The sequence below is a fragment of the Dendronephthya gigantea genome, unplaced genomic scaffold (assembly GCF_004324835.1).
Source record: "Dendronephthya gigantea isolate DGI-Jeju-01 unplaced genomic scaffold, DenGig_1.0 000108F, whole genome shotgun sequence".
In the NCBI taxonomy this organism is placed as follows: Eukaryota; Metazoa; Cnidaria; class Anthozoa; order Malacalcyonacea; family Nephtheidae; genus Dendronephthya; species Dendronephthya gigantea.
Genome location: NW_021163118.1, coordinates 86,679 through 106,222, shown reverse-complemented (window position 1 = coordinate 106,222; position 19,544 = coordinate 86,679). Strand labels below are relative to the sequence as shown.

Genomic DNA, 19,544 nt, shown 5'->3' with positions numbered 1-19,544 from the left:
AACTGTCGACATGTTAAGTGCACGAAATATTTTCTCTGAACCCCATCCCTAACCGCCACCTTTTGCTAACCGCAAATCGTGAAATTCGTAGCACAAATATATAACTGATTAAGGATGAGGACCAAAGGAGGATTCAGAGGGATATTCATGGATAAAGGATATTAATTGCCGGACGAATTTTGCTCAACAATCTTGTCTCATTTCGGGATATTTGTTTCACTAAACATGGTCAGAAGACAAGTAAAAAATAAATAAAAATGATAATACGAATAAAAAATTGACAACAGGCCATGTTTACTTTCATTCTGAGAGAATTTCTACATTTAACTCTTTACAGATATCGGATTATCGAAACTTGATGCAGACGAAAAATACTCTCGCTTCATGGATAGGCTTGATAGCTCAACATTTCGACTGGATTAGCAATGTTTCTATCTGAATTATTTTTCCACATTTATTAAAATTAGATGAAATATTCAACCCAAAATCCTCGAGAACATGCAAAAATTGCAATATTTTGAACTTCTTAGCTATAAGTCAGTATATACACGACTATCAAATTTACTAGTTTGAGTTGCTATATTCTTAATAATGGAAACTGTTTTATAAATTATAATTTCTGTTCCATATATACATCAGCATAAGCTGAGAATTGCTACATGTAATACAGGAAATTAAAGTGTTTTAAATTCAGGTTAAGTTTCTCCCATGATAATTTCAAAATAACTCATTGTCACAGATTATATTACAAAAGGAACACAGGTTTTGTTAAACGATGAAGTATTGAATTGTCTTCCGCTTAGGAAAAATAACATTTCCAGACATGTTCACCAGACATATATAATATGTAAGGTATAATATTAATGTTTCAGAAGAACATATAAAGGCGTAAAATCAAACGGCTACATGCAATATTTACAAAATCGCATTCATTTCCTATTAGCCATTTGCCAGTCGAGCAGGATATTGGGTCTAGCCGCGAACCGGAAAGCATCTATGACTGTCTGGAGGGACAAAAACTTAAGACTTATATTTCCAGTCCCTCCAAACAGTCCATTGATGCTTTGCGGTTGGTGACTAGATCCAGTACCCTGTTCGATTGGGAAATGGCAGAGCTCCAGCTACTTCCGGGAACATACCCAAAGGTTAACTACAATGCTAATAACAACATGATCTGATCGCCAGGCAGATTCACCATGAATAATTCCCAAATCTTGCCACAACTTTGTCTTGATCGGCAAGATCTTTTTTGGTTTTCTTCCTCATGTAAAATATGGGACAATCACGACTGAAAAAGCAGTTATAAAGTTATTATCGCAGTTGTGAAGCTGGTTTTTAGGGCGTGTATTTTAGGGGGTGCATTTGAGGGCGTGTCTATAGAGCTGCGAGGTAAAATCAAACATTTCCATGCCGTGTTAACAATTTGAACATAAAGGAGCCAATTAATTGAACCAAAATTTTAGTCCCAGTAACTTCCCAGCGATATCCCTCCATATCCTGTCTCAGACGTGGAAATTTTCATGTGTCGAATCGAATGCAAATGAACTTAAACAAAGACTTTAGCTGTTTAATATTAGGTTCAACGCATGCATGAAAAGTTCGCCGTTTGAAACGGGCCTAATTCCACGAGCGTTTTTTCTCAGGGAAATGCGAAATATTTCACCTGTTTCTTTTGAAATTCGACTACTAGAATAAATTGTTCTGCTTTATCGATCACAATTTAAAAGAAGCAGGCGAGATATTTCGCATTTCGCTTACGAAAATCTAGGCCGTGGAATTAGGGCTTAAAATGCAAAGTTTCTAACCTTGTACATAACACGTCATGATGAAGGCTGCCCTGACATTCCTGGCACTGCGTCCATAGACGGGAAAATTTCTCTTCTAAGTAATTTAAACTGGCGATTTCTTTCTGATAAAACATAGACTCCTGCGGCTTGCAGTGATTACACACAGCACCTACGGCAAAAGTGCAAAAAAATGAGCTGGCCGAACTTGAGTTAATACATAGCCTAAAGCCAAGTTTACATGCATGAGATAAACGACGGATATGGTCGACTTGGACGAACAGTTCGGAGACTGGCAACCTTTAGGGCATCTATAACGTGCCTCTTGCAGAGATTAGACGAATTTTCCCTTAACGAAAGATATATTTAATGTCCTTAGAAGCCACAACCTATAAGGATTATATATTTTTTAATTTCTACTTCTAATGAGCTACATAAAGTCAAATAAAAACCTAATTGCGTTGGACGATTAGAGATGAAAGTTAAAAATAAGTTCAAAAACTATAAATCTAAATTTTATATTGAATGGTTTTTATTCAAATTAGCACTAGTAATTTAAAAAACACTTCAATTTGTAAAATTGATGACAACTTTTCGGCTAAGCATTTTGTTGCACGTTCAAATGGAAAAACCTTCAAATCTAGCCTTGGCACAGCAGAAGAAAAAAATATAGTGAGAAATTATAATCGAATATATTAATTAACAGGCAATTTTATCTGATGTTGACAATAGATGTGGATTCGCAAACCCGCATACGGGATGTTAACTTTAGCCAAACATCTGGGGCCGGTTGTATAAAACTATATTTTGCATAGTTAAATCCTAATTAACGCAGAAATACACGCATTTGATTGGCCAATTCAACTACAGTTAAAAGTCAACTAGTTATTTAAAAAACTGGCTCCTCTTCATCAACTGCCTTTGACTTAATTTCGAGGTACCGTTGAGAGTGTAATATTGAAAAGTTATCCGACTTGTGTACATTTAAAACAGTTGCTTAATCAAGACTTGTTTGAGCTGATTTTCCTTTACTTTATTTTATTTTCTTAATCGTCTTGCTTCATACTGTAATAGCTCCTCGTTTACATGGAAAGGTTACAACAGCATACTTACGGTCATCGGGAAGCACTGATTTACAACCAATGCAAGTACTACGTTTCTTAGCGAAGTTCGCCAACTTTCCAATCGTTGACGTAACGACAGTTTTTGTTCTTGTATGTTCTCCCTCTAAACAGGACAAGGACAAGGACAAAAGTTACTACAAAATAAGGAATATTAGATGTCATTTAACTCCGAATTTATATTAATTTACACTTGCTGTGTTTTTCACGACTGTCACGACTGCATGGGCAGATTTTTAAGCGAGCCACCGCCAAAGCGAACACAATGGTAAACAGTATAAGGGTAGGAATTATTTGCGTGGTGATGTCATAATATTTAGGGTTGTTCAATGTAAAACACTAATCTTCAATTGTGTAGATTGGGTCTATATGCACAACTCTCTGATTTCCAATCTACTTTCTGCACGAAGGAAAAAAGATGAAGGTTTGGGATCCTTGCATGTGTGTCATATTTTGAAGATATCAAGTTGCATGAATGAAATGTTCGTAAAAAAATCTTTTCGCCCTGCTAGCCATTTGCATCAAAGTAGCCTGAGGTAACAGCAAGGTGATTTATGCCTTCAATCATGGCCGTAGCTAGACGCTTAATTAGGGGTGCATATTCATATATTCGACTGATTTCTTTTCTACGCTTTTATTCCCACTTATAAAAAGATGAATATACGAACACCCTCTCATATATGAATGAATTTTGACACTAGGTATATAATAATAAGGTTTAGGAGACTTACTAAATAACACAGACTTCGCTTTATCTTCACCAAGGATTGGTTCAAATATTCTCATCAGAGGATTTGTCAGTTGGTTTTCCAAATAATAAGTTGTATCGATAGGGATATTATTTTCTAGTACATAAATAGGATCCTGAAATATGAATAGATAACACATAATTGAAATCGCATTTTTCGTCACTCTCGACCAATGAAACGTTACGAACAGAAAACTTTGACAAGTGGTATATAATAAAAGCCTTTAACTATATTTTGCATAGTTAAATTCTACTTAACTCAGAAATACACAACTCTGATTGGCGAATTCTGTCCTTAACTACAGTTTCAAGTCTTTTATACAACAGGCCCCAGACCAATTCCCCCAGACCACAATACAAAGGCAGAGGACGGAATGAAATTAATATAGCTACCCCTGACGAGCCGGCAAAAATCGAGTGTAGTGTAAACGAGGCTAACAAGTACAAATTGTTCGTACAGTTGAAGGAAACACTATTGCGACCAAATAAAGAGTTTAGCCTCACAAAACTAGGCAGTTAAACGGTTAACCATCAAAAGCAGCTAGCGTATGTTTCGATTAAACCAAAATTTTGGCCTAAATACGCTGGACATGCAGTTTATCGCAACGATGACCCCGTAAGGTTTGATGTAGTTTTACATGCACATGCATATCAAGCTTTACCTCCGCCTTCTGGTACGCAGCCATTCCTTTTGCCCCTGCGATGATGACGTATGGGACACGATCGCCTAATTTAGGGGCGGATCCCGCATCTCTTTTCTTCATCCTAAATGTGGATAATTTTTCATTATCAATGATTTATCATTGGTGTTCACTGTTCATTCTTTTGGCGAAGCCACGCTATGTAAACGTCTTCTTCATTTGTTTCAAATAAAAAACATTGCGATCATTGCATCGTAATACAGCCAGTGTTTAGCCTCCTGCACTGCATTGAATCTGCTCGAAAAAACACACTAGATTCCTGCTACGTTACCATATTCATTTTCATTGAAACGAAACGAATAAAAACAATCTTCAAACGGTTGATTTTGCACGGTTAAACAGGATAAAAACCAAAATATCACGCAATTTATGTGAAATTTTAAATATAAATTAATGCCTAACAAAGTGTACCCACACGCTCAGTTAAAAAAATATTGTCTTTTTCGATCATGACATTAAATGCTTAGCTTAAATTTTCAATAATTCTTCAATTATTTCGGCTAACTCGAAAGTTTACGGCTAGCTTCTACAAACAAGCTTCCTGGATACAGAGGATATCTGCAATGAGTATTAGCCCGATGTTTAGGGATGCTTTGGTTCTTTCAAACTACCAAATTTAGCAAATTATTCAAAACGCGTTGTTAACAAGCGAAAAATTTCGTTGGTCACAAACTCTTATAAAAGCATTTTACTTATTGTAATATAAATATCTCACCTTTCAGCCAATTCTGAATGAGCTTGCTTTCCGGAATACTCGTCTCCCGTCTTTGTTAGTTCTTTCGTAATTACTAACTGTGATATATCTATTCTGTTGCACAATAGGTCGGATATAACCTGTTTCGTGTATTCGATTGCTCCTTGAGGGTCTCTGAAAGATATAACTTTATAATTAATTAAAGGCCCTGTTACACATTTATTTGCAACGTGCAAAAAAACTCTACTTTTAAATTAGTAAAACTGTTCAAAAAATGTGGGTGTAAAAATCGTCAATGGAGTGCAACAAACATAATTATAATAACACTTATAGTACGCGCGTGCTGATTGGTCGAGAAGCGTATTTCTATAACTGTATAGAAACACGGGACTTTTCCCGCCGAATATAAGCGAAGTAATGAAATAACGCGGCTCATTCCATCCCACTGTTTATTTCTCGTTCTCCCAAACTCCCAGGCGTGTTTCTATAACTTGTACAAGGTGTATAAAAAAACTGCAATCACTTAATATTCATATATATGTTCGCTTTAATTAATTATTAGGGTTGCAGGTTTTTTATACACACTGTATAGAAACACGGAAAATGCTTTTGAAGCATAATGATAGCAGGTATAAATCTACTTCAGCTAAAACGCACAGTACCTATCAATGAGGATTTTTTGCAGACAACTATTGATAAGGCTGGCAACTAATGGAGCATTATCTCGACGAACCTGAAATGTCAACATAAAGTAAGAATACTTAATCTCAAAATGAGTTTTCCTCAAGTATACATTTATGGACAAAATAGAACAATACACTCAGGTTTGGGAAAATGAACAAACATTCTAAGGTCTTTATTACCGTTTCTATTCCTTTGCAATCCATTTTATCGTGAATTTCGGGTTTCGTGAAGTACAATCCTGCATACCGTTTCTTGCTGATCAAAAGGTACGGAAAATAAACCTTGAAATAAAATGTTTGATTAGACGCTAGAACTAATGACTTTTAAAACGGAAATTCGCCACAATTTGACAGGGTTTTAGCGGAAAACGACAAATAAAGATAAATATCAGAGCACCCCAGAGCAAATTGCCTTTTTTATATACACCCTGTACGTACACTTGTGAGTCCCAACAGGGTGCTTAAGCGTTCAAACTCTAACTATTACATTGTTATGCATCGGTGATAGGTTTCTGGGAAACCCTCTATCTCAAGAAACGTAGATGTTTGCGTACTTACTTATTACTTAAGCCTTGAGCCCCTAGAGGGGCATAGACCATCCACATCAGCCCGCGAACATCCAGGCCAGCAGTTTAACTTTGCCTGCATGCATGTATACGCATTCATATTAATGAATGTACATTGCAAATACTGACCTTTTCAAACTCCAGTTTAATAGGTTGAATAAAATGTGAGGTGACGTAAGAAGCAGCTTCTTTTCCAAGTTCCATGCTTGCCCCAACGGTATCTGTACCAAACTTTACCATAACAGAATCCGTGTCGCCATATATAACCTATGAAGTAAATATTAGCCCTGAAAATTTATAATGACATGCACTATATACTATAGTGCCAGTGTATATCAGCAACACTATAAGAATGTTCGATATGAGATGAGATTAGCAGGTTGAAAAGGGATTACACTAACATTACACTAAATTAATCGGCACGTCGCACAGGTGCCCATTTTAGAAGGGCCCGGTTTTTGAATTGGTAGCTTGAGCACTAACACGATTGTGTTCGGGAACCAATTCTATTAGAGTTCAGGCTACCCATAGAAAGGTCCGGTCACCGATGAAATTGGCACAGGCACCCACTTTAGCCGTGTCGTGAAAACAAATCGAGTGTAATGTAAACGGGGCCTCAGCAAACTCACCTGCGCATCGTGTTTATATCCATTTACTATTCTGTATTTTTCTTCAACAAGTTCCTTAGTCTTCTCAATCATCATCCTCCCAAATGCAGTTACGCTCTAGAACATCATCGACATATGTAAAGTCGTGCATCACGCACCTGCAAGTATAGAGAAAACTAAATATACTCACCGAGGAGATTTCAAGACAGGGTAGCTTTCCAACTTGAGCACCAGTGAAGCCGTATACGGAGTTAGCGCTAACTTTTAGGGCCAACTGTCGACCATCGAGTACCTGGTGAGATATTTTCTGAAGTAAATTTTTCTCTTAGTGGGTGTAATAATTAACAAGTTTTGAATGAAGTTGAACATTATATGAAGAATTATCAAGCCGAAGTTTGTGATAATGACAAACCACTGCTAAAAATGCGCGATTCAAAATGGCGGCAATTATGAGAGTGTTCATGACATCGACAACTGACCAGTATTGCTGACTGCATTTTGGGCGCGAAGATCCGCTTATAAACAACGAGAAACACTAAACATGCAGTAGTTTCAGAATATTTTCAAGCTTTACAAGATTTTTTTTTTAAATTTCAAATTATTTAATTTCAAGCTGATGTATTTTTGAAGAATCAGTAATATACACCATTCTCATCCATCTTATATTCGTCAGCAGATATGACGTGTAATTTGCCATGCTCGTCGCTAATCAAAAGTGCACGAGCAGGCAGTCTAGGTATATACATGTCAATGTGACAAACTGAGGGTTGATAATTCTTTTTATCATGCGAAAACCAAATTCAATAATTGTTTCATTATTTATTTATTTCCTTCGGACGCAGATGTCTTTGCTATGACGTAATAGCGCGCATGAAAAAAGTCGTATCACACGCTGTGACATACACTTTGGACATGACGATTTCACACATCACTATTAGCCAATCAGAGGCTGCGGATTCTTTTAAACAAATAATACTAGTGTTTAGCAATATGGGGCCGGTTGTATCAAGCCCGTTTATAGCTTAAACAATGAATAAGTCAAAATTAAATAACACTCGTATCCTAATTACTAGGGTCATTAGAATTTCCCATTTTCTTATGAAAACGCTTTAGAATACACAGCACGTCAGATCATTTTGGGTAACGATTTTATCCGGGCATAAGGCAGAGCCCGCACTTTCAAAAGCATTTGTCAGTGGTTGGTCTACGAAATTGTAATGATTTATAATTATCTGATTATGTAGGTATACGGGGGGCTTTGTAGCGCAAAGTTGTATTCGACTGCAACAACTTCCTCTGACTGTGCGTGCTTGCTATTAATATGAGGTTTAACAGCAGCCAGAGAAAGATGCGAATTACCTTCTTGCGAAAAGGGTCTGTTTCGTTCTTTAAGTCCGTTTTTGCTCTGAAACGAGAAAGGAGATTTATTTGAAGAAGAGTTTTGTCCTGAGGTTTACATGATAACATATCACCCGTATATTATCACATATCATCCATAACAAATTAACTAACCCTTTTAATTACACAACTCTCTTTGTATAAAAGTTACCATTTAATTTATGGTATATGTACAAAGGTATAATGAATTTACTAGCGAATGCATAAAAAAAATTCAAATTGTTTTTCTGCTGTGGGAATATCACGTAGAGTTGATTATCAATCATTTTCATGCAATATCTTGCTGAATATTTCATGAAAAAAAGTATTTCCAATAAATACATAAAGTTAATGGTGGGCGTTTCTAATATGCATGAGGACGCAAATAACATTCTCGGTACAAAGAAATACGTTGTCCAGCCCAATTCCAACAACTTCTACCGTGGGCAAAAAAAAAACTCGTGTTTACAAATTTTTGTATAGAACGTATTAAACACAATGCATTATTTAAACGGTCATTAATACTCACTTCTTTCTCGCACTCAATAGATCTTCCAAAATCTCTGGCAATATTCCCTTCCTTTTCGTCGATTTAATAAAATATGAACCGCATGGTGTCTTTATATATTCATCAGGAGCAAGTCTAAAAATTTCAAAGCATTAATTCAAGCAATTCATCTTAAAGAGCCCCAAACAACAGAAAAGACAGGTTGCATTTAATGGGCTGATTCTTCAATGCGTTTATATACACGTAACTTGAACAAATGATAGCTATATAACTCGAATATAACAAGCAAAGGCAGGTTGGTCCTGTTTAACTTTCGAACCATTATATTACATTACATTTATGCTACACTTACTTTGACTTAGATTTAGTTAGGCCTAGGTTAAACGTCTATCATCTCATTATCTATTGTTTCCGACATATAATTTAGACCTTAGTTTTGAAAGGTAGAAAATTTAAATTAAAAAAGCTATAGCGATTGAATCATAGGCAGGCCAATTTTGCTAATCATAATTTAAACGCGAGAAATTTTTCAATTCTGTCAACGCATTGTAAAAATATATGTAATTATATTATTACACTATGTTGACAAATTGCCGAAAATTTTCTCGCGTTCAAATTATCACGCAAATTTGGGCACCCAATGGTTTAACAAGAAACGCAAGTCTGAAAATAATCTCTGCACTTACTCTTTGGCGCCTTTTTCTGTAAGCAGCGTTGTGTAACACAAGTTGTGAGCCATCATGATAGACGGATACAATGACGAAAAATCCAGAGTGGCAATTGGGGAGTCATAGTACCTGTAAGTAGAATTTCCCAAATCAAAATTGTCTCCATACAGTTTATATAGAAAGATCAGCGGGTTTATTTAACAGTGACGGATCTAAGGGTTAATACAGCTTAAAATTGCAATCAATCGCATTGGTAGATTTTTATTTAAAAATCTTCTTTTGAAATCCATTACCCCATGGGCCTAGATCCGTCACTGATATTTAATGAGAATTTTTGGTAATTCAAAGTGCAAACGGCAATTTTTTACAAATTAAACAATTCGTTTCCTGAAGTCATAAAATTAATTTCTCTTTCAATAGTGAAAAAGTCGCCCTCTTTTCATAGGTCTAAAGTGTGTAAATCTTCATCAGTACTCGATCGAATCTTGAATCGTTTAGATAGGTCTTGAATATAGTTTTTAATTTTCTAACGTACATATTATATACACATCGGTGATGTTGAATTCACGCGCAAAATGACTGCAGCCGAACATGAACGACGCGAGACGTTTTCACTAAAAGGACAAATGCTCACTCACCCTTTTACAGGTTCGATTACAGTAGCACCAGTGTATTCATCACCTGGATCAATCCTTTGGGCAGGGATGACCAAATCTTGCGTTTGTGCCTTAATAAAAACACCACAAAATGTTCCAGTAAATAAATGTCGGGAACATGGAATAAGAAAAACAATTTGCAGAGATGTACTTGAGTATCGGGGCCTGGGTTTATTCACACTATATTATTCCCACCGAAACAGAAACAATAAAGAAAAATATTGCCCCTGTAATGGTAATAGGTCGCACTGTAGGTGCTGTAAAGCCTGATTACCTGTTAGTCGTGAGTGTGAAAGTGAACACATCAAAGAGGCTGATGTGATTGACGTGAGAGAATAACAATACAGCTGTAATGGCCACATGACAATATAGTTAACTGTCTGTTTAACCAAAATACTTTCACAAACTATCTTCCTCGATTCTCAAATTTTGAATTTAAGGACGATTATGTTTTAGCTGTGGAATTTTCGTCTTAAATCTATATTATTTTTATTAGATTTTGGTATTCAACAATAGTATACTGACGTTAAGTAAATTAGCATATAGGTACACCAGGTAATATTGAATATACCACAAAGCTTTCGGTCCGTTAACCCGGACCTTCATATTGCACTGATGAAGGACGGGGTTAACGGACGGAAAGCTTTGCAGTAGAGAGGTTAAGATCCGGTTCCGGTGTACGGGTACGGATAGCCTTATCTTGTTCAATGAATTTCCATCAGTGTTTCTCAATTTCCTCGAAGATTACTAGACAATTCTTTTCCAGTAGACTTTAGCCTCTTGAGGTAAGCATGATTTGTATCATGAAACGTGCGAACAAACAGAAATTCCAATGAACAAATTGTGGCTACCCGTACCCGTATACCGAAACCCGGGTATCTTTAACCTCTCTAGTATTAAATACATATACGCGCGTGGTATACCTACAAGCTAATTCACTTACTTAATATCACCATGCAAACTTACAAGAATATCAACACTGACCTTCCTAAGAAGCTGAGAAATAACCTTAATCTGCTGTCCCCTGGATAACAGGTAACTGAAAGGAACGCCCGTCACTCGAGACATTTCCATGTAGTTTATAACGCACATGAGCTTCTCTAGTAGACGTAATGGCAATAAGGCATCCTTAAGGCAGTATACTGCCAACCGACGACGAGTCTGGTCAGTACCTTTCTATAATACAAATAATTTCATAATTTTATTGATGGATAAATTCAGTTTGGTTGACCATGCAAGCAAACTAGTGTTTTAGAGCGGGAGATTGCTGTAAATTTCTGCAGCGAAAAGTATTACAATTATATAAATTTATCATTTCGATTATACAACTACGTGTAAACGAGTCTAAATGTCGTTAAAACGAGTGCAAATATACAGCTTATACAGCGATATTTGAACTGTTTGTTATTTTTCATTTCGATTATACAATTACGTGTAAACGAGACAGTCTAAATGTTGCTAAAACGAGTACAACAAAGTACAGCGATATTTGGACTGTTTGTTATTTATATTGAGGAAAACAGGTTTGACAAGCTGACGTGATAAGCTTATTTGAATAGTGAATCAAATTTGTTGCATGAAACACCACTTTATGTAATGATGAATACTAAAAATAAATGTCTATGTGTGAACTGGTATGAATATTTGCATGAGGTAAATGTTCCATTGATAGGATCATGTACTCTGCGCAGTTTTCCACTAGACGGAATTTTTGGCCGGTGAAGGGAATATTCTCACAATTGAAAAGATTATCAGACGAAAAAACCCGAATGGTGGAATATATATAAAGACATATTCAACTCACATGTAAATCAGTGATGATGGAATGCGGAACATCCTCTTTTTGTTCTTGTAAGAAATGATAACTAACTGAATTCAATGTGTAGGATCGAAGTTTATAGTCTCGGAGCAAAATATGCAGCAAGTCAAACTGTACCCGACCAGTGATATTGATAACTTTGTTTTCCCTTTTTCCGTAGGCGCGGGACTGAAATGTTGTTGAAGACACGGTGCTTTTATCTTCCTTGATCCGGCCTAAGTATGGGAATTTCAGCACTTTCAACGCAATTGCGCGGTTGAGCAAGTAAGGTAGATCAAAGTTAACGATATTGTAGCCAGTGATGACGTCAGGATCCGCATCGCACAAGAAGTTCGACCATCCCTGCATAATATAATGAACTGAAGTGAGTGGATGAAAATGTTATACCTCCAACTGAGCTAGCAGTGGACCAGTAAACTAAAGGGGTTAGGTTGACACCGCAGAAATTGGTGTTTAAGACGTTTCAAACCGAAAAGCTAGTCGCTGGTTCACAATTGTGCATTTCTCTACCGCTACCAAAGAAAAACAGCTCATCATACACATCTGACCGTTGTTAAATGGCCATCTTTAGGCTTTAAGTATACACAAGGTTATTAAATAAATTCAGACGATTCGTTTTTACCGTGTGCAAGCTTCAAATATTTTGTGTCAGACATATTTTCTTGAGTATTTATAAATATTTTTTCTCACCAAGTTTGAAGTCTAAGTATTGAGAATTGCCTTGAAGGCCATACCAATTACCGCGGTGTCGGGTTAACCTACTTTTCAACTCGCCCAGTTTGTACAGTAAATCACCACATTTTCAGTCACAACATTCTTTCATAAACCAGCCTTTATTGTGACATTGAATTTATCCATGCATGCATATAGCTACATGTATCTATATAGCTACTGCATTGCAGAAAAAAATGGAGAACAAGAGCCTTAATACATGCACTACACACTGAAAAGATCGACTCAGGAGGCAAAATTAAAATACACTACGAAATATAAACCAAGACTGTTGAAAGCGCTCCTTTTTAGCAAATTTGGATTTTAAGCCTATCATTGTAAACCGAGCATTATAGACAGAGCTTTTATAATTGCAAATTAGCTGAAGCCATACCTGAAGTAAATCATTCTCGTTTTTAAAAGATTTCACATCCGATCCAATTATTGACGCGCATGTGTTGAGGGTAAAAACGTTTCTAATGAATGGATCTTTCTCACCCTGACGAATAACCATGTTAGCAATCTGAATGACCGAGTCCCTTTCTGGTTCTGGGAAGATTCCCTTGCGCCCAGCACATTCAATGTCGAAACTCAGAATTCGAATTGGAGCGATCTTTTGCCATTCTCCTAAAGAAATGTCGAAAAAATACAGTTAAACAACCGAGTTCCATTTCACAGCCTGCAGCGTTGTCTGATATACAGTGAAAGCAAAATAAGGAAAAATACATTCTCGCGCTGTTTTGCGGGTGGAAAGAAAGTACCGATGACAGTACATTACTGTCCATAAATAACCTAACACTGCGGTTGCGGTTCGGTTGTGGTCGACCGCAAGGGAAAAAATACGATCGCGGTTGCCGTTTGCTAAGAACGACAACACAATAATCATATCGAAAACATCTTAAGAAATGTCTGTCACACCGAGTTAGGCCGAGGTTAAACCTCCGTCTCACCGCTGTTACGAGCGCGGTCCTATAAACTTTGATAATACTCGCTTTTGGTTCTGTTTCTACTCGCAACAAACACAGTGTGAATCAATTTGATTTATATAGTTATTTATTCCTTAACTTTCCAATAACGGTACAGTAATTAACGTCTCTATAAGATTATGACTTTAAGAAGATAATATATCTTTAAACGTTTGACTTATCTCTGTCTGAACACAACTCCACAAAGCCTTGTCTTCAACTTTAACTCCAATTCTCTTTGTTTAGTGCTTCTGCTTTTACAATATAATATTTAGGCACTGAGGCCTTACGAAGAATGCTGTACGCATTTCTCTGCCCGTGGTTGGTTGTGCTCAGACTTTATACGCTTGGCTACCCTAAAACTATAAGTCATTTCCCGTACGCAATTCAGTGCGTTGTAGCACATGCATGCTATCGTGGTTTGTGGTATAAGGTGTGGATAGCTATTTTCTTACTCATGCATGTAACTATTTGCTTACTCATGCATGGAAGTCTGACTGAAGAGGATGCTATATGGTTATATGATTATAATATTATATAAATTGTTATAAGATGATATATAGTGATTATACGTAATACCGCGGTTCAATCGCGATCAGACCGAGGTTTGACCTAGTTAACCGCGGTTTTTTAGGTTATTTCTGGACAATACTGTACATCGCAAATACAACCAAAGAGCAAAACGCTAACACGTTTTGTTGCCCGTTTACACTTGCAATTTTTGCTGCGATTTTATGCGCGATTTTCTTTTTTTGATAGATGTGAACGAGTGAATTAGTTACTGATATGCAAACAGGAGCTCGTACACATCAGAGCATTCGTGACTTATTACTCGTTCACATCTATGAAAAGAAGAAAATCGCACATACAATCGCAGCAAGTGTAAACGGGCCTTAAAACCGATGCATGCATTTACTGTAGGAGGTATATAATATGTATTACGTATATGGTTTTAACCATAGTTAAATGGAATAGTAAATGGAATAATGGAGAAGAATACAGACTACGGCAGAAGTGCGGATTTGATACAAACAAATGCTATATTACGAAAAGAAATAGTAAAATAAGCTCCTTTTTGTCTTTTTTTAAGTTTAAACGAGGTTTTGTGACAGCTTTAAGTCGATCTGGGCATGCATATGATGCAAAGCAGAACAATACCTTCACAAGGGTGACTAATAAACTCATCCCAAGCAATATCAACTTCCAACTGACACCTTGAAGTTTTCTGATTCTCTTTCCTCATGAGATATTTACCAGCTGGTAGTTCGATCCAGTTACAGCCAACCACGCCAGTATCAACCATAAAACGAATCTATTGAAAAAACACAAATATTCAAAATTCACACATGTATGGACGCACAGTTCTAGTGGACCACTACTGACCTCATATTCAATATTGCTTTCATATGTTGTATAAGCTCTTTCAGGTTCAATGTTATATCGAATGCCAGATTCCAAAATTCGTTTTGCAGGTGCAATTAACTTTGGCAATGACATAGTTATCTGGAGAAATGGTATCTTTCTGTTTTCATGGTAACCATAAATGCTTTCCTTTGTGTGATGATCGACAGCAAGCACTGCCTAGACACATCATCAAAATAAAGAATGTAAATAAAGGTGTGTGTTTTGCAGGCTCAGTACAACAAATAAGACATTATAACAATCATCATTTATGATTATGTGACTTGAGTGAATTAGTATTGTGATGGTGCTACTTTAATTAAGTAACCAACCGAACAAGCTAAAAAATTGAAGTTACAAGTTCAATGCTCATTTTCAGCATATCTGGTTGGTACTGAAACTCAGAGTGGTATAGCACCATCACAGGGCGCACATGAAAGTCAATCACCTGGTTTCATTCATGAACTTGTTTTTCTTGTTGTTAGCTCAATTGCAAAATAGTATAAATGCGACAGAAATTGTGTTTGCATGGAATAAATGTGAATTAACAATTAAGAGAAAAAACAACCAACAGGTAGCAAACAAACAGTTTCAGTTTCACAGCGCAACTGAAAATTAAAGTCCAGTCAAACTGAAAAAAAAATCAAAATATACTGTACCTGAACAACATTATCTCTGTTTGACCTCATATCTGCAATCACAGCTTTATTGAGCACCTCTTTAAATGCATGACAATCATCTTTCTTCATGTTGGAAGGTGCTGGTATAAAGAAATATGGTACAAAGCCATGGATGTGACACAAGACACTGTTTCCTTCCATGGTAATGCCATATGCACGCACAATAGGGACGGGGCCTACAGCAGACCCTGGCATTCCTGGAAAATGTTGACCTAGAAGCAAGGCAATGTATATATTATGCACCACATGAGATAAAAGCAGAGTTTCAATATCCATTACTATAATGTATACGGTAATAATAAAAAAGATACCAATCATGAAATTATATCAATGACTAATCTCCCAATGCAACGACGCAAAAGTCATGATGTTTGATACCAGATACATCATGCATGTTGAAGGCCTGTTTTCTTACCAAAGTGTTTAGAGTAGTGCATGGCCGGTTTTGTTAATACATGGTATGCTAATATTAAATGTTTATAGATACAATGGTAATCTAATAATATTTCTGGAAAAGCATTATACTAGCTGGTGCTCTACATTAAAAATACAACAGAATACTATATTTAAGATTGGGTTATGACATGGCCTCAGCGCATAGTGAAATAAAAGGGTGAACAATCCGGTAAAAATCGGCCAAATACATGTTAAATTTCTAAATGTAAGTATTAATTGTAACACTAATGATTTATACACTGGAAAAATTATATTTCTTCATATATGGAGGGTATTTTTATTGTAGTAATAAACATTTATTTATATGATTGGCTCTAGCTGGCTTTTTTTTGTCTCGGAAGGGCAATTACTAGCATAATTCACCCTATACTACAGGGATAAGGTATGTTTAGCTCTAAATGTATGGAAGACATTCAGACTAATTGTCCCTCCATTAATAAGCAAGGCAGAAAATTGGCTTTTTTTGACCTGACCAGGCTTTTACCCAAGGAATGTGAAAGCTTTGTAACAAATCCTTAGTGTGGCTGGTCGAAAATACGCAGCCTTAGATTAGCACAATGTCTAACCAGCAGGGACTACATATGGGTCAGACATTTTGAGGTTAGCAAAGTCTCTCAGAGCTTTTACTACACTACCTGAGATTTTAAGACTTTAATCACTTATATTTCAAAGAATTTGTTTATTTATATCAGCAACATGAAAATAAATAATGTATTAAGCTATGGCAGTAATGTTTAATTATTGTCTGTTATCTATGGAAGCATTGCCTGCAAACTCAACATCATCAGTTTAAAATATGTGGTATGTCATCAATTTATTCAGTTATAGAACTGTTTGGATTGTTTTGAGGGCCTGAGTATAAAAAATGCAGTAGCAAGATATGCTCAATTGCAGGGTATAATCATGTCCACATATTGTAAATGCAATCACACCACACGAAATCAGTCGGACATAAGACAAATACATATGGCCTACTGTATATGTTAGGAACATAAGCTATATTAAAGTATACCTACAAAATATAAATTCATTCACTAAGCGACTACAGTACATATAACTGATATAAGGCCCATGAAAAAAATGACATCATAATTCCTCACCAATATAATGGTCTAAGTCAAGCTGTTGAAATATCAAGGCATCTTTTGAGATGTCCAAGGCGGGTAAAGGAGGTCTACGCCACTTTGATGTCCGACTTTCCGTGGGACCAAATTTCGCTAATTCACGTTCGAATCCACTGGGTTTCTGTTCGTCAGATTTCGTACGTTTAATACCATTTGAATTTGGATAGTCTATCTTTCTCTTCTCTCCACCACGATCCATGACTGCTCGATACAAAATTTCTCAAATGCAGCCAACAAATTATGTTCCCGTGAATGCGATCGAGATAGGAGAACCCTCGAAATATTAAAACGGAAATAAATTATAAAATCGTGTGGTTCGCGCCAAAACACTGTTTTCGTGACAAAATATTTTGTGGTACTTCATGTAATAATCAATATTGGCGAACAAGAAATTGGCTGCGCTTTCAAAAAGTAAAGTTATTTGCATTGTTGCATGTAGCTCATATCTGTCCCTGTAGTCAGTATAATGGAAAGGAGGTTGGCGATATTAAGAAAAAAAGAACTTTTGAAAAAAATAGCTAAATAGATCCCATCAGCACTGACCCCTTTCTCTCTATCTATGGCCATAGCGAGGAAAAAAATAGGACTACAGGTAATCATTAACTGAGTTAATTTTTGCTTCATTGAATGTGAATTATAAAAACGTTCAGTGTAAACAAGAGGCAAGCTTTGATTTTGACCAATCGCGTTACCAATCGTAGGCCAGTGCACGAAGATGTTATTACGTGATAATCGTCATTAATTTTGTCATTACGTCATTGCTTTTATGCGGTGTGATAAAAATTCCTTTAGAAATAAATTAATAATCTATTATATATACTGTAGTATCCAGAGGTGAACAATATAATGTTAATTAGAATCCAACAAATTACAATTAAAACCATGCACAGAAATAATAAAAAATTCACAGGCAGCTACCAGTCAAGCAATTGTCGTGGCGTGTGCATGATGGGTACATTTGGGGAAAATTTGAGGACACAAAAATAATCTCCAGTGGCGTAGCCAGCCCGACAACTTAGTCATACTATGCTAATAATTTGGCGTTCATCGACTGTGAAAACAATGAATTTCTAACGAAATGAATAATGATAATAACATAAAATTTGCATAGCATGACTAAATCGTCAGGCTGGCTACGCCACTGATAATCTCTATAGTTACCGACTTCTTATAATACGATACAGAATACGTATTATCTTAAGCATAACAAATTAGAAGTAGAGGTAATCATGCGATGGCAAGCACAGTTCGGGATTAATAGCACGTGTTATAATATTTGAAAATTTTGCCAAAATTGGACGAGCGGCTAGCTGGGGCGAGTAAAAAAACATCACTAAATACCTTTAAGGGCATTCCAGGCGCTATTACACTACGCAAATTTCTTTGCAACTTGCAATGCAATTATAATTTTGAGGAATGTTAATTTGTAAAGAGTGTTTGAAATGCAGATAGTAAAACTTTAGATGCCCCAGGAGTTGAATCGCATTGCAGGTTGCATAGGGAAAATTGCATAGTGTAAAGCCGGTTTTCCACTAGCGATATTTTTTGCGCGAATCGACATTTTAATTTTGTTCCCGAGCTCTCAACTGCAACCATCTGGAACAAATTGCTCAAATACAAAGGAATAAAGTCGCTTCGCGCGAAAAATATCCCTAGTGGAAAACCGGCAAAACAATGGCATTAGGAACGCGCTTCCACTTTGGAATTTACTTTGCAAGATTCATACAGCGATGAATGGGCAACAGACACTTTTAGGGCATCAAGTGATTTCCAGTTTGGTTTTCTTTTTGGGAAATGGAAACCGAAACGGGCATACCAAGAAATATCGTACCATAAATGTCGCCACCATTCGATTTTCGGACTCCATCATGCTATCTGTGACAATGAAAAGGCAGCAAGGTGCTTGTCAGGGTGGTAGTTTTTGTAGAAAATCTTACGTAAAAAATCGTTGTCGGAAGTATATTATAGCTGCTGTAGGCATCCGAACGAAATTTGAATTGAGAGGGCTGCGCTCATTTCTAAAAAAGTGCGCGGTCACAGCTTGAACCACACCCCCGTCGACTTTATATTTCATACTAATAAGCTTCAGTGACACAAACCAGCACAGTAAAAAAATCATGAAAAAATATTATTCAAAAATAATTTGGTCTCCCTGCGCCCCCACAAGCCACTCCCCCGTTTCGTAGCCACGATATCGGACTTTCGTAGCAGCTTCATTCAAAGCACTTGAAGAAGAAGGAGTCGTCATAATTGTGAAGTATACCAGTGGCATCG

The 19,544-nt window shown here is 36.5% G+C and overlaps 1 protein-coding gene across 1 annotated transcript; it reads right to left on the bottom strand.

Moving 5' to 3' along the window:
- Nucleotides 1-277: 277 nt before the first annotated feature.
- On the bottom strand, nucleotides 278-17,546 carry LOC114534850 (DNA polymerase delta catalytic subunit-like). The gene is made up of 22 exons (XM_028556323.1): nucleotides 17,247-17,546; nucleotides 15,670-15,902; nucleotides 14,993-15,190; nucleotides 14,768-14,921; nucleotides 13,039-13,271; nucleotides 11,919-12,275; nucleotides 11,099-11,290; nucleotides 10,097-10,185; nucleotides 9,477-9,587; nucleotides 8,812-8,925; nucleotides 8,265-8,310; nucleotides 7,096-7,197; nucleotides 6,927-7,022; nucleotides 6,427-6,564; nucleotides 5,912-6,013; nucleotides 5,711-5,781; nucleotides 5,070-5,222; nucleotides 4,316-4,418; nucleotides 3,637-3,769; nucleotides 2,898-3,011; nucleotides 1,806-1,956; nucleotides 278-1,288 (listed from the first exon to the last, which is right to left on the bottom strand). The coding sequence occupies exons 1-22, from the start codon at nucleotides 17,467-17,469 to the stop codon at nucleotides 1,192-1,194; spliced, it is 3,210 nt and encodes a 1,069-aa protein (XP_028412124.1). The 5' UTR covers nucleotides 17,470-17,546; the 3' UTR covers nucleotides 278-1,191.
- Nucleotides 17,547-19,544: the final 1,998 nt, after the last annotated feature.